Here is a 25764-nt window from a genome sequence, read left to right as displayed (position 1 = left end):
CAATAATTTGTATATTAAATGTGATTGTTTATTCCCGGCCAATTTATGTCTTCATGTATTTCTTTTGATTTTATGTGTGTGAATGTTAAATGTGCTGACTTTTTATTTCTTGAGATTATTGCAAATATTTTCCTAGGTTTTTTAAGTCTGAATACAAAAAATATTATAGAGATAAGTTTTGATTTTTTTTAATGTGTTCAAATCTGTTTAATTCCTTTTTTTCTCTTTATTATTTTTCAGTTAGAAAGTCTTTCATCATGTAAAAGTTAGTAATATGTCTGTAATTTCTTTGTTTTGTTCTGTGGACTGCCTTTTTTCTACCCTGACAGCATAGTGTATCTGTGATATATAGTATATTTTGTCAATGAATACTTAATTGCTTTTCCTTAATCCAAGACAAATTAACCTAGTATCATTTAAATACATATACTTGCATTTGTAAAGAGTGATGTAGGATGCCTCCTTTATCATACATTAAGTGTGTGCATATATATATATATATATGTGTGTGTGTGTGTGTATATATTTTTTTATATAGCTACCACACTGATTTAAATATTATAATTTTGCCATATTTTAATAATATAATAGGATTAGTTGTCTTTTATTTTATGACTTTAAAAAATATTTTTAGCTCTTCTAGACTATTCTTCCAGACTAATCTTAGAATTATTTAGCCAATTTCCAACCACACCAATTAAATAAAAATTCCTGATGGAAATTTGTTTAAATTTGGGGGAGCATTAACATCTTTTTATTGCTTGCTTGATTTAGAAATTTGGTATAGTATATTTCTTCATTTATTCAAGTCTTCCTTTAAATCCCTCAGTGAAATTTTATAGTTCTGTCTCTTTTTTTATTGCTACTGAGAATGGCAGTTTTTCCTTCATTTTTAAACTGGTGTATGGGAAAACTATTATTTATTTTCTTATGTTCATTTCATAGACATCTGTCTAACTGAAAACTCTTGTTCCTAAAGTTTTTCACTAGATTTTTGGAGGGTTCCTAATTAGATAATCATAAGTCTATAAATAACAGTATTCTTCCTCTCTAGGAATTACCCCTTTTTTTTCTGTTCGTGCTTCCAGAACTATGCCAGATACCAAGATGAGGGACACTATTGTAAGCTTGATGTGGATTTGAACAGGGCTGTTCTGCAGTCTTTCATTGTAAATTATGATTTTGTAGCATGGTTTAAGATATATCATTCCATAACTAGCTCATTTAGAATTTTTAATCAGTAAAAAGGGTTGGATTTTATAAAATTTATTTCTGGCACCAGTTGAATTTGTCATATAGTTTTCCCCATTAGGCATTTGATATGTGGTATAATATATTAATAGAATATGTTAGACTTCTTTATATTCTTGTCATAAAATCTAGTTGCTCAAAATAGATTATTATTTTACTTTTCTATGCAATTAGATTTATTAGAATTTGTTTGGGAAGTGTTTCTTCAGTGTTCATTGAGTTAACTTTTTATGCTATATATTTTTTCCTGGTTCTGTTGGGTCCATAAGATGAACTGGGTTGCTTTCAATTTTTTCTTTGGCCTGAAACTTATTACTCAGCCTAAGAATTATGTTTCCTTGAAAGTTTAAGGGAACTACCTACAAAACCATGTGACATTAACACCCTTTTCAGAGATCATTCTTTAATAATAAAGGGATTTGGTTTAGTAGTTGATGGCCCAGACTCTAAAGTCAGACTGCCTGAGTTTGAAGTCCAGTTCAGCCATTTCCTATGCCTTTGGAAGCTTGTTAACTTTTTTTACATCTTACTTTCTCAGCTGTAAGCGGCTAGTACTGTTGGACCTATCTCATAGGGTCAAATGTGGGAGGATTACATGGGATAATTTATTTAAAGCTCCTGGCACATAATAAGAAAAATTAGCTATTATTATTTGTTTTCAAATTCCTCCAAAATCATTACTGCATTTTGGTGTTTCTACTTCTCTTTATGGCAGTTATATTAACTTGGATCTTTTCTAGAAAGTTATCTATTTCATTTATATTTTCAAATGTGTTACAGTAGAGTTACTATGGTATAATCTTTATAAATTTCCATACCTTATGTTATTTACATAACTCCTATTTTGATTGTGTTTTCTCTTTTATAGAATTGTATAAACTGGTGTATATCACTGGTTTTCTCCTCCTTCTCCACCCTGCACTCCTATTGCTTAAGATATATTTACTGATACACTTGTATATTTTCCTTTTTCATTATAATTGCTTTTGTTTTTAATCTTTTTCCTGTTTTTCTTGGGGTTCTGTTTTTGTTCAATTCTGATGTCCTATTTTGAATTCTTGATTCAGTTTTTTATTAAAATAGGGAATACCTTTATTAAAGTTTTCACCTATACTGCTTGTTTTGATATTCTTCATTTATATTTTCCCTGTAGTTGTTTTCTTTCATTTTTGGTTCAATATTTATTTTTAACATATTTTTAAATCTGTAGTTCCTATTCTTATTTTTAAGATTACTCTTCTTGTTTTTCTAAGGTTGATAAAATTCAGACATACAGAAATGCATACAGACAGTATACATTGAATAATTTTTTTCTAGTACTATTGATTAGTGGTCAGAGAATGATATTTAGATATATTTTTTAATGTATAGAGATTTTCTTTGTGACTAGTATAGGATCAAAGCTTTAGGGTGTATTCTGTGTTGTATCATATACAGTTTATCATTATAAAAGGCTTATATACTTCTAATAGAGTTGAATTAATGATCAATACTTTTCTGCTTACTTGAACTGTCAATACTGGTAGCAAAGTTTTGAATATAACCATAATTGTGGTTTTTTTCCCTATTTCTAACTTTTTCTTTATGTTTGAGGATGTATGTATTGATGTTTATTTTGTAATTTCTAAAGTTAATTGTCTTTCCCATGCTTTGAGAGTCTTTCAAGATTTTCCTAGCAATTTCAGCTCCTTCATAGAATTTTTTCCATAGGTGAAAATCTACTCTGAAATCTAAAGTTCTCTTGAGAGAATCTTCAGGCTGTTAGTTTTATGATTGCTTGTGTGATGCCTTTTTTTTTGTTCAGATTTTAGATGAAGAGTCCAACTACCATTGTGCTCTAATGCTCAACCTTCAAAAGTCACCTTTTACTGGAACATGGAATTTTACTTCCTGCAGTGAACACCATACTCTGTCTCTCTGTCAAAAATATTCAGGTATAGATTATGATGTAGATAATTATGGTATTTGATACTGTTAAATATATACAGTATTTTTTCAGAAGAATATTTTAAATAAATGCATATTAATTATAATATGTCTTCCAGCAGGTCAGATTATCCCAAATGAAATGTGATTTTTTTCAAGTACCATTACCATGCTTAAATGTCAAAATTAAGTATCTCTTGGAAAATGTCGGTAGTAGTTATCTGTTGACAATAAGTTATTGTTGATTTTTCCTCTTTTTTTTGTATGCTGTGTAGTAGAAGTCACATTTCATTCTTTTTCTATGTGAGTATCCCCCTATTGCAACACCATCTGTTGAATTTTTGTTGTTTGTTATTTTTTCTTTGTTCGTTTTGCTTGTTTGTTTGGGAAGTGCCTGGGCTGGGAATCAAACCCCGGTCTCCCGCAGGGCAGGTGAGAATTCTACCACTAAACTACCCTTGTATCCTCAAGTTATTGTTGATTTTTGTTTTCTTTTCTACTTCAGAATTTTTCTAATTTCTTCCAAGGGAAGCAAGATGGGACATTATATTTTTTAATTTAGTCCAGAGTAAGCATTCATTGTTAAATTTAGCACTAAAAAATAAAGGATGCGAAACACTATAAATGAATCAATGTCTATGCCTTTCTATATTCCAAATAAAAGTAAGATATATACGCTTAAAAGTAGGAATCATTTCTATCTCAGAAAGCTATTTTAAGGTATTAAATTATTTCTCATTGATTACAATGAGATTTTAACAAATGATGTTAAAAAAAAACCTTGTATTATGCAATGAGAGCCTTAAATATATAACCCATGTACTTCTGAAGAACTTTTTGCTAAATTAAGTTTTACTCATTTGTCCCATAGTTTTTAATAATTGTCTATTCAGATAAATACTGTAAATCAGTTATTCATATATATATATATATACGTATATATATATAAACATATATATATATATATATATAAACATATATATATATACGTTTTTTTCATGCTAGCTCTCCTTGATGTAAGCTTTTTAGGAGGACACCTGATAACTTCCCTTGCTGAAGCAGTTCAAACAAAGGAAGTATTTGGCACTAACCTGGAATGGTAATCTAATTACAGATTACTTCTTTTATTTACAGAGTTCTCCTTCCCAAATCAGATCAATTAACAGAACTTTTCTTTTAATTTTAGATCCATATAAGCTATATATACTAGCTCTTTCACCCAACATCTAAAATAAATAGATAGATAATCAGTTAGTATTGAGAGAAATTTGCACAAATGTCCCATGACTTGCAGAGTGAAGGTTTTTGTTGTTGTTTACCCACAGAAGTTGGAGGCGGACAAACATTGCAGAACACTTCAGAAACTGTAAAGTATTTAAATAATCTGTACAAAATAATCGCAAAGAGACTGACCTGGTACGATGCTCTAAAGGAGTGTCAAAAAGGTGGCATGCACCTGGTGAGCATCACGGACCCTCACCAGCAGGCGTTCCTCACTGTGCAGGCTGTCCTTCATAACTCTTCTCTATGGATTGGACTCTCCAGTCAAGATGTAAGTTTTCCGTCTCACCTGCTGGGATAGGGCAATGAAATGTGACCTTTTAAAAATGTGTATAGCATCTCCCTTACGAGACTAAAAGAAACTGAAGATCTTGAAATCTTACTCCTGTGAATGGACTTCGTTCTTAGGTGGTTTTTAGTAGTCATTATCTTTCCACTATTAAAAGATCTGATACTTTATTTTTCAAATGAGGAGAAGGCTCTAGTGGATGTAGGGATTTGATATATTCTAATCAAATTTTAAGCTGGGATCAGGAGCTGCCATATCTCTGCAGCCAATGAAAAGGCAAGAGGAAAAGGAAATGTAAGAAATTCGGTGAATTGGGAATGCGGGAGACTGTGGATGGTGTTGAAGAGTACTTTTCATCCCTTTCAGAATCAGCAGAGTGAAATTAAATCACTCTGAAAAGGGATTAGAATAGTGTTTCCCTATTTCTCAAACCTTGATCCTTTATACTTGTCTCAGGTACTTATTTATTTCATAGTCCAGCAAAGATGCTAGTCTCTTATTAATTTCCAACACTAAACTAGATACATGTAGTACGAACAGCAACGTTTATACAGCTTTGGCTATGAATAAATTGGGAATGTTTTTGATATAGTATTGCTCAATACCGCTTTAGGCATTGTAAGCTTTTTTTTTTTTTAACTGTTCTCAACCTTCCATGTGATAATTTGATACTCTGCTCAATTGAGACATATTGAAGGGTGAGATAGTGGGCTACCATAAAAGACTGCACACATTATGTACTCATGTGGGGTACTGTTTATATAGTTAGATAAGTGTCACCTAGACCAGTATTCCTAATTCAATCTCAGAGGGTGGGTAATTGGCAGAGTAAGAGAGAAGAGTCTATTTCATTATGAAGCAAATCTAAGTTATATATCGTTTAGGATAACCCTCAGTGTATCAAGATGGTTTTAATGTTGCATGGAAAAAAACGTGATTGGAGACAATTGAGTCCTAGCACAAATCCAGAACTAAACTGGAGAACTGATGACAAAACTTCAAATAGACCCAGAAGTAAACATTACCTTTGACAGACTCTGAATTTATTACTACTACATTTTGCAGAATTTCAATTAAAAGAACTATTTAGGAATTACTTGAAGAGTATTGTCTCCGAGGCTTTGGATATTCTAAATTTTACCCCCAAATCAAGTCAGATGAAAAGGATGCTGTTAGCCCAGTCCTGGCAGTATCAACTCCTTCACAGCATTGCTTTACTTAGTTTCTCTTCGGTATCTGGTATTTTGTGAAACATATCACTGTTATTTTATTGTGAGTTTGGTATTGTTACATTTCCTAGTTCCAATCACCTTAAATCTTTTTGAAACAAAGTAATATTGTCACCATAAAAAATGTGCGAAGTATAGGAAATTAAAGGAGAGGTAAACTCACCTATCATCTCAATACTTAGACGTAAATATGGTTTAATATTTTGGCATATGTCTTTCAAGTTATTTTTCTGTATACACAGACTTAGTTTTTAAGGCAAAATTGGGATCACACCGTTTTGCAACTCCCCCCCCTTAATGGTTTCAATCTGATTTCTTATCCTATTTTTGATCTTCACCCATGCTTCTCTTTTTCCTTTTTGTCTTGATTTTAAGATATTCTGTATATTATGTACTTTCATAAGTTGTCTTAAATCTTTGAAAGAAGACAGGATATAAATAAATAAAACTTTATGTGGAAAACAATGGGAAGGTATTGTTTTCTTTCAGCGCCCACAAGGGGAGTCTGTTTGTTCTTCCATTCCTCAGATACCTCAGATGAAAGACTTTAAACAGGGTAGGTATAATCAGATTTTTACTTAAAAGTTATGCTGGGCAGAGGGTAGGTGAAAGAGTGAGCAGTCTAGAGACAGAACAGTTTCGTGTAGAAATTCATGCAGGAAATGATGGCCTGAACTAAAGCCTATTTACAGTGCTGAGATGCAGCAGTTCTGGGTTATATAAAGTGCAGGGTGTAGCAATTACAATGGGCCACTCAAGTATATAGAAGTGAAAGTGTGTAGAAATCGAGGAAGTCAAGAAGGCCTGGGAACTGGGTGAGTCATCCACATGAACAGAGACGTCCCTAAGTCAAAGATAGGAACAGAAGGACAGAGCAAGACCTGGAGCATCTTCTTAATGAATGTCAGGGAGAAGCAAGAGACCCGAGTCCTCAGCCAGTGTCACAGAGAGCCAATGTATCTGGAAGTTTACAGCGATAAAAAGGACATAACCTCAAAGGAAATTGCTAACCTGCTACCCCCATTCTCATAGTCCTGTGGTATCTGAGGAATGGAAGAACAAACAGACTCCCCTTGTGGGCGCTGAAAGGAAGTTATTCCCTTGGAAAAGCCAGATTTTAATTAGGTCAGTTAAGGTCAAGAATTTAGTAAGGAGGTATTTATAGTATTAATAAAGAGATTTAGTATTTAATGAAGAGGCAGATGGTATGCAGTGATTTATCCTAGATGGAATAAAAGATGGAATAAAGGGGGGTTGGTGGGGACCACAGCAAAGCAGAAGGGATCCAGGGCAGTACTGATGAAAGCCTGGTCAATGTCACATAGCCAAAGGATCCCACATTTGAATCTATAGTGGTTTTGGGATTAACTGGCCACAAGATTACAATTGAAACTCTGGTCAAGGGCCATTCAAAATGAAGCAGCTGGTTGTGTTGAGGCTTAGCCATGTTTGCTGTTTGTGGTTCACTAAGGAGACTGTGACCTTTGCTCAATATTCCAAACAAGCCAGTGATTCGAAATAGCCTTGGACCTTAGGAAAGCTTAACTCAGTGGGTCAGAGTCATCCTCTAGCATCACTGTGGGGAGCCCAGACCAGCCTATGCAAGCCATCCCTTGGACTTCTCTAGCTACTCTGTAAAGTCTGTCTCAGGATAGGTGGGATGTCAGAGCACTTGTCAGGATATAAAGACAGATGTTCACAGATGTGTAAAGCACAACAGAACATAGTGAATTATTAAACTTCTCCCCAGAGATAAGTGTGAACAATGAGAAAAGTGAAATCCACCAAGCCTGAGGGGTTGAGGTAGGGAACTAACATTTATGTAGCACTTCCTGTGTGCCACCCATCACTCAGTTACTCATTTTACACTTTTTATCTCATTAATTCTATCCAAGGGAGTCACACCCATTTAATACATAAGGGGATGGAAACTTGGAAAGATAAAAACTCACAAGTCAAAAACAAAGTGGCTGATCCAGGATTCAAACTCAACTGTGCTTGGTTCCAAAGCCCCTGTTCTTTCCACTACACTATGTTGTCTAATATTTAATCAGTGATTGAGGTCCTTACTACATTTTAGCTTTCTGATTTTCAACAACCAGCGCTTCTCTGTGTGTGTAGGAAGTAGCGTAGCATAATAATTATGACCATGGACTCAAGGGCTTCACTGCCTAATTAGAATCCCAGAATTGCAATTTATATCCTATGTGTCTTTGCCAAAGTTACATAGCTTTGGTTTCCTCATTTGTAAATCTTAAATCCAACCATATGAGATAGCTACTACTACTATCTCGTGTGGTTATTATGTGGTCTAAATAAACTTAATGTTTGTAAAGCACTTAGAACAGTTCCTGGTATATAGTAAATACTGTATAAGCTTATGCAAAATAGAATAGAATCAGTCATTAAACTGAATGTGAGGGTGAAAGTAATATAAGGGTAATAATTTGAAGTATTGCTACTTGGAATGCGCTTTTCTCCTTATAGGATGAACTCAACTTTGGTTGGTCAGATGGAAAACGCCTTCACTTTAGTCGCTGGGCTGAAAATAATGCTCAGCTTGAAGACTGTGTGATTCTAGACACTGATGGATTCTGGAAAACATCTGACTGCAATGATAATCAACCCGGAGCTATTTGCTACTATTCAGGAAGTATGCTAATTTCAAATATTTTAATTTTTAATTTCTATCAGTCTCATGAATAGTAGGATTTTTAGGGTGTGGTCCTATAAAATCTGATTTTGGAATTATGCAAAAATTATGATCATGTCCTTTCTAAAAAACAAAACATAAAATTTGAATTCCAATAGAATATTATATATTAAATACTTTGCCATTAATTTTGTTATTTTAGATATGCTTTATCTTTATTTTTTTGTCAACTGACAATGGTAATTAACAATTTAGTCTTAAGTCCTTGGCCTCATCATAAACATAGTTTGTATTTATATTCTTACAAAAAATTTATACTTTTGGGAATTCCTTTATAATTCTCTTTTCTTTATATACCTTCTGCTTCCCCTTTTCATGGTAGAATGTGGTAGCCCTGCAGCTTTCAGTTATAGCCATTACTGGAGATGAATTGATTGTCTTTAAATTCCAGTTTTCAAATTCTTAGATAGAGAATCTGATGGATTTATTTTGAGTTAGGCATATAATTCCTAGCCCAATCAGTGAAGGTGGTTTTACAGTAGCCAGGGGCCTACATTTGTGGATGTGTGGTAGGAGGAAGACATTTCTTCACAGAGAAAGGGAACCGTGAAATGAGGGAAATATCAAATGGTCTCTCCTACATATTAAATCAGTTTGATTCATTTTGAATAAAACACATCTATACTTACATCCTTTTGAATGCACAGCCTTTTTGTTACTGAAACAGAAACAGTCAAATTTTCTAGATGCCAGATTTTAGCAAACATGACTGTTTGCTTTGGTTAAAGGAGTAATTTATTTAAAATATCATATATTTCATTGAAGTGTTCCTTTAAAATTAGATAAGGTGACAACTCAATTTAAAAATAAGCAAATGCTTTTTAGTTTGTGGTGTATTTGGAGTAGCTGGAGGGAATCATCTGAAACTGTTGAGCTATGTTCCTTGATTCTTGAAGATGATTATAAAATGATACAGCTTTTACAGTGTGACTGTGTGATTGTAAAAACCTTGTGTCTGATGTTCCTTTTATCCAGGGTGTGGACAGATGAGTAAAAAAATATGGATAAAAATAAATAAATAATAGGTGGGATAAGGGGTAAAATAAATTGGATAGACTGTAATACTAGTGAGCAATGAGAGGGAGGGGTAAGGGTTTTGGGATGTATGAGTTTTTTCTTATTTCTTTTTATTTATTTTTCTGGAGTGATGCACATATTCTAAAATGATCATGGTGATGTATATACAACTACATGATGATACTGTGAGCCATTGATTGTACAACATGTATGAACTGTGTGCATGTGAAGACTTGTCAATAAAAATATTTTAAAATAAAATAGCATTGACATTAAAAAATGGGCAGATGACTTCAATAGACATTTCTCCAAAGAAGATATACAAATGTCCAATAAGCACATGAAAAGATGCTCAGCATCATTAATCATTTAGGAAATGCAAATCAAAATCGGAATGAAATACCACTTAACACCCATTAGGATGGATTTAATAAATTAAAAAAAGAGGAAAATAACAAGTGCTGGTAAGGATATAAAGAAACTAGAATTCACATATATTGTTGATGGAAATGTAAAATGGAGCAACTGCTGTGGAGAACTGTTTGGTGGTTCCTTGTAAAGTTAAGCATACCACATGACCCAACATTTCCACCCCTAGGTGTAGACCCTGAAGGATTGAAAACAGGTATTCACACTCATAATTGTACACAAATATTCATAGCAACATTTTTCACAATAGCCAAAAGGTGGAAATAACCTATTGATGAGTGGATAAACAAATGTGGTATATCTGCACAATGGAATGTTATTCTATCATAAAAAGAAGTGAAGTACTGATATATTCTACAACATGGTTGAACCTCAAAAACATTGTGCTGAGTGGAAGAAGCCAGACACAAAAAGGTCACATATTATATTGTATGATTCTATTTATATGAAATATCCAGAATGGCAAATCCATAGACACAGAAAAGTGGATAAGTGCTAGCCAGGCTGGGGGTGGGGGAAAGGGAGAAGAATGGGGAGTGACTGCTTATTGGACATGGGTTTGCTTTTGGGGTAATGAAAATGTCTGGAACTAGATAGTAGTGGTGGTTGAATAATGCTATGAATGAACTAAATGTCACTGAATTGTGTATATTTAAATGGTTAAGATTAATGCTATGTGAATTTTACCTCTCAATAAAATAAAATTAGTGAAGATGTCAGGAACCAGTAGCTTGAGAATAAATTCTCAAAGTTGTAATTGTTATTACTATAGCATACTATAAACAGAGAACGAGCATCAATGGGCCATTATTTTAGCTTCCTGAATATTGCCTACAAATCAAAGCTAATAACTATGAACAATATTTAATATCTATATCTAAAATGAAAATTCTTGCCATTAACTGTTTTCCTAGATGAAACTGAAAAAGATGTCAAACCAGTTGACAGTGTTAAATGTCCATCTCCTGTTTTAAATACTCCATGGATACCGTTTCAGAACTGTTGCTATAATTTCATGATAGCAAAGAATAGGCCTATGACAGTAACACAAGATGAAGTTTATTCTGGATGTGAGAAACTGAGTAAGTATACTACACTTATATATTACATCATTCTTATTTTTTTAAATCTCACATTAGAGGATTATAAATATTTCTAATTAGCACTAGTAACTGGACTCAAGGAAAAACCTCTTGCTTTACCCATTTGTGAGAGAATTAGTATATGGTTTTGGGTGTAAACAAAATGGGGTTTTGATTAAAAAGGAAAGAAACACTTTGACACTATAGAGAGCAAAGAATTGGAGCTAAATCAGCTACCACATGGGTAAAGTGAAAATAGCTTAGCTTGAGCCATCAAAAGCTTAGATAAGTCAAACAAAAAAAGCAGCTATGTTTAAAAGAAATAACACATTTCACACTTTCTGCCTTCAAGACTCTTCAGATATTTCCTATGAGACCTCCTGAGGAATTGTGACTTCTGCACAGTGGAACTGTGAACTTTGTGGCAAATTTCTCTGGCAGATGTCAAACCATTATCCTCTCAGGTGTGCTCTGTAGAACACTAGGCTTGAGAAATGTTCAGCAAGAAGGAACCCAAGAAAAAGAATGAGGTTGGGAAAGGTTGCACACTGTGACCTCCTGTTGGACATTATCAAATGCATGTTAACATAACTAAACACTTTCAAAAATATTTACATGAAATAGCTTAACCTTGTTTAAATCAATGTTATGCAAACTTTTTATCCATAGAACCTTTTTCTAAGGATCCCCCTTATTAACTTCCTCAGGAGGACACGTTGAGAAATTTTTATTCAACTTTTTAATCGTATTGTAAGAGTGATTTCTAAGGAAAAGAAAGTCTGTCTTTTAGGCCATCTAAGAAGTTTTGCTTACTACAGAATAGTCTTTGACAGTGGATCATTAATATGGGTGAATTTGTACCAACTAAAAATGAGATTTAAATGAGAGAAAGTGAAGTGACTCAATGTTTTAACTTCTCTACTCAGCTATTAGTTTCTCTACTTTACTCTTAAGACCAAATTTAGCAAATATTGTATAATTTCTTTTGTATGAAATACTTAGAATAAACAAATTCATAGAGATAGAAAGCAGAATAGTTGTTATCAGAGGTTGCAGGGTGTGGAAGGGGGATTATTACTAAATGAGTATGAGGTTTGGCTTAGGATAATGAAAATAGTCTGGAAATAGACAGTGATAAAAGTTACACAATATTGTCATTGTATTTAACATCAAAGAATTGTCATCTTAAAATGATTTTTATGTTACATATGTTTTACTGCAATTAAAAACAAACTTTTGAAAATGTTTGAAGGCTTCTTACCCTATTCTTTAGAACAAAGAGATAGTTTTAATTTGCAGGTCCTTCTAATTTTCCACTATTGTTTAAGATATGGAATATACTAAACTGAGGAAAATAAAATTTTCTAAAACAAACAAGATTAAATGTTCAGGATAAGTAATTATTAAAATTATTACTATTTTTTAACAGATCCAAAATCACGTATTCTGAGTATTCGAGATGAAAAAGAGAATAACTTTGTTCTTGAACAACTTCTGTACTTCAATTATATGGCTTCATGGGTCTTGTTAGGAATAACTTATGAAAGTAAGTTGTAAATCTTTTGATTTTTCTCTATTTATATTCAGATTTCATTGTAACTATTTATATATCAACCTCCAAGAGTATAGTTCTTCCAAGTATATGCTTATCAACATATGAATGTATAATTCTGTACTTAGCACAACTTAATATAAATACCAAAGCACTATTTGTGTTTCTACTCTGCCATTAATACACTTTTACCAGCAAGGTCAGAGTTAGGTTGTGGGAGATAATTTCCTTTCTCCATTCTTCCTCCTAGAAACTCAAGACTAACTAAAAATGACTGCCCTCCCATACAAATTTCCAATACTTACTTTATATCTCTACTAAGTATGTGGGATGAGCAAGAACAGAATTGCACATCTAATGTTAGACCTTTGGGTTTGTTAAATACATAGTCAGACAATGAGATAAACTGTTTAGAGCTTGGACTAAACATCATGAATCTAAGATATGATTGCTAGGAAAACTTTCAAAACACAGACTAATAATAGGGGAAATAAGATCACTTTAGGAAGATGCTCCGTTGGTATGGAGTGCCTTGCTACATGGTGCATTGTGGGAACGCAGGCTCAGGCACAACCAAGAGTCTCAAAAAATGACCACCTTATTACTAATACAGTACAAAGGGTCCAGAAGAGCAGGGAAGTAGTCCCATTGTGGCTGCTCCAGTCAGAGTCAATGGACAGTGGCTTTGTGCACCTTGCTACATGCCAGAAATGAAGGACCTTGAGCTACCTGAGATCTAGGTATTTATACACCCCAATGGAAGAGGGCCTTGCAACTGAGAAAAAAGCAACCTTTGTGCAGAGTTCCCACTTTGACAAGCAGTTGGAGCTGTTTGTTCCCGGTTTCGGATTCAAGGTACAGTCAAGCCATCCCATTGGCTGTTCCATATATCTAACTTCTCCCCTGGGCCATGAAATGGAAACATCTTGAAACATCTGCATGCAAACAAGCAAGAGGGGAAAAGGAGGGGAGTTACATGAGGGCTGGGAGATGCCCACCGAGCATGTCCATGACTTCCCTGGCAATTACAGATATGCTGAAAATTAAAAAGTTTTGACATTAGAAAAAAATCAGACTGTGTATAAAAAAAATCAGACTGTGCATAAAACATCAGAAGCACTAAACATGTTTTAATAAGGGACACAGTTTAATGGTAAGTAGAGGCAGGGATGGGAAAAGTGAAATTACTTAAATCTGACCATTTATAAATAGCCTTCTCCTTTGCTAACATGTCTCCTTCTTAGGATTGTGAAGGTTTTCCTTAAATATTTGTGACTTGTTAAAAGTTAATGGAAATTAAACTATCAAGCAATAGGTAAGACTTAGATTGAGGATGCAGAACTTGGTCCAAATTCTTCTCTAATGACATTTGAGTAACTTTAAATTTAGGAATGGAGGAGAAAAAACAACAGGGAGCAACTAGGTGGAAGGTTACCAGGCTTTACCTGAAAGTGTGAGAGCACAGTGGTCCTGGGCTGAGCAATGGAGGCCATACACAGGATCTATTAGAGATGTGAATTGTGCCCTCTGATTACTTTTTATCTATATTATCAAAAACAACTGACTATTTTGGAGGGAAGTGACTTCTGCATATGCTATTATATTTGTTAGTTACAAAATAAGTAAAAGGAATCTTGAAAATGTATTCTGTATTCTGAAAAAGCATTTATAGATCTCCTTAACTCCTTTTATGTAATGTAAAAGTAACAAAGTTTCTACTAAAATCTACAGGCATCTGAAGGACATTATAAAGAGATGTTTCACACAAACAGCAGATCTGGTTTAAATCGAGTTCTTACTAACATTATTTACATCCATAGGTCACTGGTTTTAGTCACTTCAATATACTTATAAAGTAATCATGTATACCATCTATATAAAGATTTTTGTTTTTTAAAAAATTCAGACTTTTCAGCAGTGGGACCACAAATAGAGATTACTAATAGAAGCTACTATATGTCAACTGAGAGGCACCTCAAGCCAAGTGGAAAAGTGACCCTTTTTATAGCAACTTTAGAAATATACCACTGCACATCATATGGTCAGAAAATTGATAACTTTAAAGTGTGAAGAGAAGGGAAGACATGAGGCGGTTTAAGCAAGAACCAAATCCCATGTGCAGTATTTCTAGTGTATCATTGATGTTTAGGTGTAATGTCTTGGGATATGGTAATCAGTGAAAGTGAAAATAACAAGGACTACACGTATCTGTAGGTAAAAATACTTTTTACCTATTTATTTGTATCTAAATCTTCGCCTAATCCAAAGTCATGAAGACTTACTTCTATGTTTTCTTCTAAAGCCTTTCTAGGTTTAGCGCTTACATTTAGGTTAGCATAATCTCTTTTGAGGTAATGTTGAATATGGTGAAAGGAAATGTTCCAACTTCACTGTTTTACATGTGGATATCCTTTTGTTCCAGCACCACTTGTTGAAAAGACTACTCTTTCTCCACTGAATTGTCTTGGTGCCCTTGTCAAAATTCACTTGGCCATAAATCTACAAATTGTGTAACCTTAGGTCCAGAGAAGAATTTTTATAAAGTAGCCCTGTATACTTCCATTGCAATTGAACATGTGTAGGAGAAATGAATATTGGATTAGAAATAGCAAAATGGTAAATTATTGCAGAGTGGTGGAACTATAGGTAAATTTTAATTTTTGTTTGTGTTCTACTTTGCATTTTCCAAATTAACAAGCATGATTTACTGTTCTAATCAGAAACTATTTTAAAGGGGTATATATAGTCATACAGCCTTTTAGGTAGGACATATGAAAGAAAATTAGTCAAGTTTGAAATGTTAATGTCATAACTAATTCAGGTCTTGATTTAATCTCTAAGCATAGTAAAAATGTTTCTTTTATAGATGATTCTCTTATGTGGTCTGATAAGACCATGCTGTCATACACAAACTGGCGAGCAGGAAGACCAACTATAAAAAACGTCAATTTTTTTGCTGGTTTGAGTACTGATGGTTTCTGGGATATTCAAACCTTTACTACTACTAAAGAAACAATTTATTTTCATCAGCAGAGCATTCTTGCTTGTAAAATTGAAATGGGTAAGTATGCAGATATAGGATTTCCATTCCAGGAGAAAGGATATAAGGCCTAGAGCTCCACGGGTGGCAATCATGCAGTTATAGTTTCTCAGTGCCCCCTCCATATTTGGTCCTGTACCAGGTGCTGTGGAGGATGTGGAGGTGAGGAAGAGGCAGATCTGTGGGTATCATGGTCTCAAGTCGTAAAATGTAGATGGGCAGAAGCATTAAATTCTTTATTACTGTTTTATGTAGGTTAGACTTGGTTTCTTTGGTCCAAACTTAAATTTGTTTGGGAGTCAAAAGAAATCATTGAAAACAGGATTAACTAAGAAATGACTTAAGGAAATGAGATTTGGTTGATCCCTGAAGGATGAGTAGGATTTCATATATATAAGAAAGTGTATGTAGGTAGAATTTTACTATTCCATTCTAAAGATGAATGTATCTCAACGTACCTGATTCCTTAAATATATCTTTTTCCTGTTTTTTAAAAAATGTTTCATTTTGAAATAATTTCAAATTACAGAACAGTTGTAAAAGTAATACAAACCCCATACAGAGAACACCAACATACCCCTTGCCAGATACCCACATCCACCAACTTTTAATATTTTGGCACATTTCCTGTATCATTCTGTGTATCCATTCATCTGTCTATTTTTCTATCACTAAAAATAAATCTACTTTTAAATGCATGTTGGTTTAAACTCTTCACAGCTTAAAGACTGTTGTTAATGCTGCTTGCTTTAAGCCCTCCATTAGTATGGAGCCTAATGCAGTTGCATCCTGGCTGCTCTTCTCCCTTCATTGCACTGTCAGAATAACTTCCTGAAGCACCATTTTCATCAGCAATCTCCAGGGACTCCCTATTATCAGTGCTTTTGAGTCCATGCAAGCCTTTGTGACTTTTTAAAAGCCATTCTTTGTTATAAATTTCTAAGCCTTCTCCCAGTTCCCATTTCTGCCTCCCTCTCTTGCTTAGTAACCCCCTTTTTTAAAAAAATTTTCTTTGATTGCATTAAAAATGGTTTTATTGACAAATCTTCACACACATACAGTCCATAAATGTGTACCATCAGTGGCTCACGATGTCATCATATAGTTGTATATTCATCACCATGATCATTTTTAAATATTTGCATCACTCCAGAAAAAGAAAAAAGAAAAAACTCATACATCCCATACCCCTTACACTTCCCTCTCATTGACCACTAGTATTTCAATCTATCCAATTTATTTTACCCCTTATCCCACATATTATTTATTTATTTTGTACCAATTTTTTTTACTCGTTTGTCCTACTCTGGATAAAAGGAGCATTAGACGCAAGGTTTTCACAATCACAGTTGCATTGTAAAAGCTATATTGTTATATAATCATCTTCAAGAATCAAGGCTACTGAAACATAGCTCAGCAGTTTCAGGTGCTTCTCTCCAGCCACTCCAATACACCATAAACTAAAAAGGGGTATCTGTATAATGCATAAGAATAACTTTCAGGTTAACCTCTCGACTGAAATTTCTCAGTCGAGAAACTTTATTTTGTCTCATATCTCTCTTCCCTGTTTTGGTCAAGAAGCCTTTCTCAATCTCATTATGCCAGGTCCTGGCTCATCCCGGGAATTCTGTCCTATGTTTCCAGGGAGATTTATACCCCTGGGAGTTTGTCGCATGTAGGGGAGTGAGCGGTGAGTTCACCTGCCAAGTTGGCTTAGAGAGAGAGGCCACATCTGAGCAACAAAAGAAGTTCTCTAGGGGTGACTCTTGGGCCTAATTTTAAGTAGGCGTAGCCTATCCTTTGCAGAAATAAGTTTCATAGAGACAAACCCCAAGATGGAGGGTTCAACATATTGATTTGGTTGTCCCCACTGCTCGTGAGAATATCAGGAATTCTCCAAATGGGAAAACTGAGTATTTCCTCCTTCCTCCCCAGCCCCCCAAGGGGACTTTATTCACTGCCCGAGTGAGTCACTCTGGGATATATTAGGGCATCACACTAACCTGAACAAACCAACAAGATCTCAGTACCTACTGAAGATTCCATCTACTTATGGTGTTCAACTAAACTGGTCATACAAAGTAAATTAGATAATGTGCTACCCAAAGTATAAATTTTGCACCAACTAAACATCTCTCCCTTTGGTTTCACACACAAGTTGAAGTTTTAAAATATGGACAATATTATCCTTTACCCTGTATTTTGATGTACCCCAGTCCTATCCAGATCAGTTCCATTCACATCTCTAGTCGAAGTCTCCCTTTTTCAGCTTTTTAAACAGTTCCGGTATGGGGTGGTGCTGAGTTTCTTAGCATCAGAGTTCTAACTGTGAGTCTCAGGTGTCCCATAAGTACCCAAAGTTTCTGGGAAGGACCAGGTTTTATACAAATAGCTCAGGATCTCAGAATTTAGAAATAACAGTTACAACTCCTGAATATATGTGATTGCTGTAAGGGTTTACAATCTAGGACCCTTGACAATAGGCCCCACCCTGATATCCCATGCTCTCAACTTCAGTTCACCAAGTTTTTGTATTATAGGTCATTCATATGAATGATGCATGATAATATTTGTCTTTTTATTTCTGATGTTTCATTCAACATAGAGTCCTTAAGGTTCATTCACCTAGTCGCATGTCTTACAACTTTATTCCTTCTTGTGGCCACTCAGTAGTCTGTTGTATGTATACACCACAGTTCCCCCTTTCTTGCCTCAGTCACTGTGCCGTTAGGCCACCTCCATCCATTGGGAATCAGGAACACTGCTGCCATAAATACCAGGGTGCACATGTCCACTCCTGTCCCCACACTCAGATCCACCAGGTATATACCGAGCAACTGGGGTTTCAGGATCATATGGCAACTCCATATGATCCCTTGTGGAACACCACACTGCCATCCAAGGGCCGCACCTCTCAGTTTCCCTACCAACAGTGGATAGATACGTGTCTTTCTCAGCATTTTCTCTAGCCCTCGTTCCTTTCTGCTCATTTTTAAACAGTTTTATTCGTGCATTTAGTCCAACCTAAGTAAATAGATATGCCTTTGCCAACATACTCTATATAAAGACATTTCCTCTTCTTTCACAAAGAATCCACACCACTCCCCCATGCCCCCCTCCTGTTGACATGTAGTTTTAGCCTAATGCCTTTTTTACATTCAGTGGAAGCATATTACAATGTTACTGTTGATTACAGACCCTCACTCGCATTGATTGTACTTTTTCCCATCTACCAAATATTTTCAGTACCCTGCAATGTTGACATCCATTTGTTCTCCCTTTTTTTTATTTGTACATTTAATCACAATCATTGTCCGCTCTAGGCATTCCTAAATTATACCGTCTCAGAACTTTCCTTCTGGTTTCATGCTTGCCCCCAGCCTTTCCCTCTCAATCATACTTACATTCAACTTCCTTCAGTGAAATTCATGTTACAATCAGGTAGTATTGTGCTATCCATTTCTGAATTTTTTACATTCAATCCTGTTGCACAATCTATATTCTTTTAGCACCAAATACCCAATCTCTACCCTTTTTATCTCCTGATAACCTGTTTTCTTCACTTCAGCTCTCAAAGTTCACTCATTAATGTTAGTTCATATTAGTGAGACCATGAAAAAGATCATTTGTCCTTTTGTTTCTTGCTAATTTCACTCAACATAATGTCCTCAAGGTTCATCCATGTTGATATATGCTTCATGACTGTATTACAGCTGATTAATATTGCTTCGTATGTGTATACCACAGCTTGTTTAGTCACTTGTCCTTTGATAGACATTTGGGCTGTTTCCAATTTCTTGGAAATCATTAATAACGCTGCTATAAACATCAGTGTGTAAATGTTCATTTTAGTCATTGCCTTCAATTCCTCTGAATATATACCTAGTAATGGGATTGCTGGATCATATGGCAATTCTATACTTGACTTCCTGAGGAACTGCCAAACTGCATTCCAGTGGTTGTACCATTTTATATTCCCACCAACAATGGACAAATGTGCCTCTTTCTCCACATCCTCTCTAGCGCTTGTCGTACTGTGGTTTTTTTTTTTTTTTTTTTAATGGTCATTCTAGCCTATGCCAAATTATATCTCATTGTGGTTTTGGTTTGTATTTCCCTCATAGCCTGTCAAGTTGAGCATCTTTTCCTGTACCTTTTTGCTATTTGTATTTCCTCTTTTGGGAAGTGTCTGTTCATGTCTTTTGCCCATTTTTTAATTGGGTTGTTTTTCTTTTTGTTATTGACTTGAAGTATCTCTTAAAAATATATATTCTGGATACTAAACACTTACCTGTATGTGGTTTCCAAATATTGCCTCCCATTGTGTAGGCTGCCATTTTATTTTCCTGACAAAGTTCTTTGGTGCACAAAAGTGTTTATCTATTTCTTTTTATTTATTTTCTCTCTCTCTCTCTCTTTTCTTTCTCTTTTCAATGCTTGTGCTTTTGGTATAAGGTCTAGGAAACTGCCTCCTATTTCAAGATTTATAAGACATTTCCCCCTACATTTTCTTCAAAAAGTTTTATGATCTTAGCTCTAATGTCTAGGTTGTTGATCCATTTTGAGTTAATTTTTGAATAGGGTGTGAGATATGGTCCTTGTTCATTTTTTTGCACTGGATATCCTGTACTCCAAACACCATTTATTGAAGAGGCTGCTCTGTCCCAGGTGGATTGGCTTGACTGCCTTATCAAAGATCACTTGGCCTTAGATGAGAGGGTTTATTTCTGAACACTCCATTTGATTCCATTGGTCATATATCTGTTTTCTATCAATACCATGCTGTTTTGACCACTGTAACTTTGTAATATGCTTTAAAGTCAGATAGTGTGAGACCCTCCCCTTCATTTTTCTTTTTCAAGATATTTTTAGCTATTCGGGGCACCCTTCCCTTCTAAATAAATTTGGTTATTGGTTTTTCTGTTTCTGCAAAGTAAGTTGTTGAGATTTTAATTGGTATTTCATTTGAATCTGTGAATCAGTTTTGGTAGAATTGGCATCTTAACTATATTTAGTCTTCCAATCCATGAGCATGTTATGCCCTTCCATTTATTTCAGTCATCCATTATTTCTTTTAGCAAATTCTTATAGTTTTCCGTATATAGATATTTTGTGTCCTTAGTTAAATTTAGTCCTAAAAATTTGATTCTTTTGGTTTCTATTGTAAATGGAATTTTTTCTTGATTACTTCCTCAAATTGCTTATCACTAGTGTACCACTAATAATTTTGGGGTGTTGACCGTGTGCTCTGCCACTTTGCTGCATTCATTTATTAGTTCAATGAGATTTTCAACATGTAGTTTCATTTCATCTACAAACAGAGTTCTACTTCTTCCTTTCCAATTTGGATGCCTTTTATTTCTTTTTCTTGTCTAATTGCTCCAGCTAGAACTTCCAGTACAATGTTGAATAACAGTGGTGACAGTGGACATCCTTGTCTTGTACCTGATCTTAGATGGAAAACTTTCAGTCTTTCCCCATTGAGAATGATGTTAGTTGTGGGTTTTTCATATATTCCCTTTATCATGTTGAGGAAGTTCCCTTCTATTTCTATTCTTTGAAGTGTTTTCATCAAGAAAGGATGTTGAATTTTGTCATATGCCTTTTGTGCATCAATCAAAATGATATGTGATTTTTCCACTTTGACTTGTTGATATGGTGGATTATATTAATTGATTTTCTTATGTTGAACTAGCCTTGTATACCTGGAATAAATTCCACTTCATTATGGTGTATAATTCTTTTAATGCGCTGTTGGATTCTATTTGCAAGTATTTTGTTGAGGATTTTTGCATACATATTCATTAAAGTGATTGGTCTTTAATTTTTTTTTCATGTAGTAACTTTGTCTGGCTTTGATATTAGGGTGATGTTAGCTTCAAAGAATGAGGTAGGTAGCTTTCCCTTATCTTCAATTTTTTTGAAGATCTTGAGCAGATTGGTATTAATTCCCTCTTGAATGCTTGGTAGAATTCACATGTGAAGTCATCTGGTCCTGGACTTTCATTTTGGGGAGTTTTTAAAGACTGATTCAATCTTTTTACTTGTAATTGGTTTCTTGAGGTCATCGATTTCATCTCGATTCAATGTTGGTTGCTCATGCCTTTCTAGGAAGTTGTCCATTTCATCTATGTTGTCTAGTTTGTTAGCATATAGTTGCTGATAGTATCCTCTCATTACCTCCTGTATTTCTGTGGGGTCAGTTGTTATGTCTCCTCTTCCATTTCTGATTTATTTATTTGCATCCTCTCTCTCTCTCTCTCTTTTGTCAACCTAGTTAAGGGTCTCTGTTAGTCAGGGTTCTCTAGAGAAACAGAACCAACAGGAGAGACCTGGAGACTTGTAAATATGAGATTTATAAAAGTGTCTCACAGAGTCATGGTAATAAAATAGGGCAAAATCTGTACAGCAGACTGTAAAGCTTCCAGCTCAGATGAAGGGTCTGGATGAACTCCACAGGAGAGGCTTGCTGATTGAAGAAGCAGTGAAAGAATCTCTCTTCTTCCTTAAAAGCCTTCCTTAAAAATCCAACAAGATTGGATTATCTTGTTGGGGGAGACACATTTTAGTTGATCACAGATCTAGTCAGCACGGAAGCAGTCAGCTGACTGATAATTTGATCAACTAGCTAGGAGATATCCTTGTAACAATGGTCAGGCCAGTGCTTGCATAGCCAGACAACTTGGCATAATCATTTGGCCAAGGTGACACCAGGAACTAAGCATCACAAGGTCCATCAATTTTATTGATTTTCTCAAAGAACCAACTTCTGGTCTTATTGACTTTCTTGATTGTTTTCTAATTCTGTTTCATTTATTCTGCTTTAATCTTAGTTATCTCTTTCCTTTTGTTTGCTTTGGGGTTAACTTGCTGTTCTTTCTCTAGGTCTTCCAAGTAAACAGTTAATTCCTTGATTTTTGCTCTTTCTTCTTTTTTAATATAGGCATTTAAGGCAATAAATTTCCCTCTCTGTACTGCCTTTTCTGTGTCCCATAAATTTTGATTTGTTCTGTTTCCATTTACATTTGCCTCTAGATATTTACTGATTTGTCTTATAAGTTCTTTCTTGACCCACTGGTTGTTTAAGAGTATGTTGTTTACCCTTCATGTGTTTGTGAATTTTCTGGCCCCCTGCCTGTTATTGATTTCCAACTTCATTCCATTATGATCTTAGAAAGTGTTTTGCATGATTTCAATCTTTTTTAACTTATTGAGACTTGCTTTTTAACCCAGTATATGGTCTATCCTGGAGAATGATCCATGAGCACTTGAGAAAAATGTGTATCCTGCTCTTGTGGATTGTAATGTTATGTAAATGCCTGTTAAGTCCAGTTCATTTATCATATTATTCAGAATCTCTGCTTCCTTATTGATCCTCTGTCTAGGTGTTCTACCCATTGATGTGAGCAGGAAATTGAAATCTCCAACTATTATGGTAGAGGTGTCAATTTCTCCCTTCAGTGTTGTCAGTTTTTGCCTCATGTATTTTGGAGCACTCTGGCTCAGTGCATAAATATTTATGATTGTTATGTTTTCTTGTTGAATTGTTCCTTTTATTAATACATAGTGTCCTTCTTTGTCTCTTTTAATTGTTTCACATTTGAAGTTTAATTTATCAGATATTAATTTAGCTACCTCTGTTCTTTTCTCATCATTGTTTGCATGAAATATCTTTTCCCAATCTTTCACATTTAACCTCTTTTTGTCCTTGGGTTTAAAATGAGTCTCCTGTAGATAACATATAGATGGGTCCTGTTTTTTAATCCATCCTGACAGTCTGTGTCTTTTGACTGGAGAGTTTAATCCATTAACATTTAAATGTTATTACTGTGAAGGTAGTAGTTTCTTCTGCTATTCTGTCTTTTGGATTTTATATGCCATATCTAATTTTTATTGATAGTCTTCATTTCTACACTCTTCTCTAGACTTCTTTCTCCTGCCTTTTCCTATCTGCCTGTAGTGTTCCCTTTATTTTTTATTTATTTATTTATTTTTAATTTTTTAAAATATGGAATGCTTCATGAATTTGCATGTCATCCTTATGCAGTTGCCATGCTAATCGTCTCTGTATCGTTCCGATTTTATATATGTGCTGCCGAAGCGAGCACTGTAGTGCTCCCTTTAGTTGTTTCTTACAGAGCTGGTCTCTTAGTCACAAATTCTCTCAGTGATTGTTGGTCTAAAAATATTTTAAACTGCCCCTCATATTTTGAAGGACAACTTTGCCCAGTATAGAAATCTTGGTTGGCAGTTTTTCTCTTTTACAATCTTAAATATATCATACCACTGCCTTCTTGCTTCCATGGTTCCTACTGAGAAATCCTCACATAGTGTTATTGCATTTTCCTTGTATATAATGGATTGCTTTTCTCTTGCTGTTTTCAGAATACTCTCTTTCTCTTTGACACCTGACATTCTGATTAGCAAGTGTCTAAAGTATGTCTGTTTGGATCTATTCTATCTGGGGTACACTGCACTCCTTGGATCTGTAATTTTATGTCTTTCATAAGAGATGGGACGTTTTCCCTTCTTTTCTTCTGGGACACCCACAACATGTATATTTGTGCGTCTCATGTTGTCCATTCAATTCCCTGAGACCCTGCTTATAGTTTCCATTCTTTTCCCTATATTTTCTTTTGCATGTCAGATTTCAGATGTCCCATCATCTAGTTCACTAATCCTTTCTTCTTTCTGCCTCTTCAAATCTATTGTTGTAGGTTTTCATTGGTTTTTTTTATGTCTTCTATTATGCCTTTCATTACCATAAGTTCTGTGATTTGTTTTTTCGAACTTTCAAGTTCTTTTTGTCTTCTTTATATCCTCCCTCAACTAGTTGATTTGAGTTTTGATGAGATTTTGTATGTCTATCCAAATACCCTGAGTTGGTTTTTTCAACTCCTGTATCTCATTTGAAATGTTGGTTAGTTCCTTTGACTAGGCCATATCTTTGATTTTCCTAGTATGACTCATTATTTTTTGCTGACATCTATGCATTTGATTTCCTTAATCAGATTATTCTGGAGGTTGTTTTCACTCTTTTTCATAGGGTTTTCTTGCTGGATGGATTTGTTCTCTATCTGTTCTTTGGCAATCAGATCAACTTATTCTAGACCTGTAGCATAGGTTCTGTTTAACTGATCAAATCTTTCAGTTCTTGTTTTTCTGCTTCTTAACCTCCTATATGGAGCCTTTATTTTTATTTTTTTTTTTTGAGGTGATTCTCCTTAGATATTATAGACCCCAGTCAGATTTTCCCAGACCAGTCATGCCCATGTCTCAGGGGGAAAGAGTAGACAGCATCAGTTTCGCTGAGGGTGAGACCCAGCAGGTTGTCAGACTTTTCTATGAAGCCTGTAGGCTCTCTGTTTTTCCTATCCTGCCCAGCATGTGACATTTGTCTGCCTGTGACTTCCCACAAGCTTAAAGTCATGGAGTACTTTTAATTTCAACAAATTCTCCCTGCCACAAGTGTGGTTGAGACAGAGGTGAGGTAGTAGGATGGCTTTGATTGCTTCTGTTTGCCAGTCCCTGGGGCCTGAATTCCTTGAAGGAAGGATTCCATTTGAGCTGGGCTATAGCCCCCCTTTTCTTGGGGAAGATATGCCTTAAGAGAATTAACCCCTTTTACCTGACTTACTTTGTGTCTCAGGCACACTTCATTCCAACCTTGCTTGGGGAAGTGCTGGAGCCTGAGAGTGTTTCTAGTTCCATCTAATAAGTTGTTAAAGAGTCAAAAAAAAAAGCAAAAATGCCTTTTCAGAGCTGGACCCCCACTCCTCTGGTTTGTCAAACAGAGCTTGAGTTGGTCCATGGGTCTGTGTTTCTCCAGGCTCTATATGCCCTTTTCTTGGGGTCGAGCCTTTTCCAGCATTTTGTGTTGTCCAACTCAAAAAGCCTCTTTTTTTTCCCTGTCAGCCCCTCCCCCTTTCTGCTGGGGCAAAACCTCTGAGTTCCT

General features: G+C 35.0%; 1 protein-coding gene and 1 non-coding gene across 4 annotated transcripts in view; one reads left to right on the top strand and one right to left on the bottom strand.

Moving 5' to 3' along the window:
- LY75 (lymphocyte antigen 75) overlaps positions 1-25764 on the top strand; it is a 212563-nt gene that overhangs the window by 76954 nt on the left and 109845 nt on the right. For all 3 annotated transcript variants that reach the window (XM_077153968.1, XM_077153967.1, XM_077153966.1), the window contains 6 exons: positions 3056-3185; positions 4503-4729; positions 8464-8629; positions 11050-11217; positions 12647-12763; positions 15636-15830. In XM_077153968.1, the coding sequence (XP_077010083.1) occupies positions 3056-3185; positions 4503-4729; positions 8464-8629; positions 11050-11217; positions 12647-12763; positions 15636-15830 (1003 nt within the window). The remainder of the gene's footprint in view (positions 1-3055; positions 3186-4502; positions 4730-8463; positions 8630-11049; positions 11218-12646; positions 12764-15635; positions 15831-25764) is intronic.
- Positions 23812-23917, bottom strand: LOC143678459 (U6 spliceosomal RNA). Its single transcript, XR_013173268.1, has one exon. It is a non-coding gene; the product is annotated as a U6 spliceosomal RNA (small nuclear RNA).

The sequence above is a fragment of the Tamandua tetradactyla genome, chromosome 3, assembly GCF_023851605.1.
Source record: "Tamandua tetradactyla isolate mTamTet1 chromosome 3, mTamTet1.pri, whole genome shotgun sequence".
NCBI classification, from domain to species: domain Eukaryota; kingdom Metazoa; phylum Chordata; class Mammalia; order Pilosa; family Myrmecophagidae; genus Tamandua; species Tamandua tetradactyla.
This window is presented reverse-complemented; position numbering and strand designations above follow the sequence as displayed.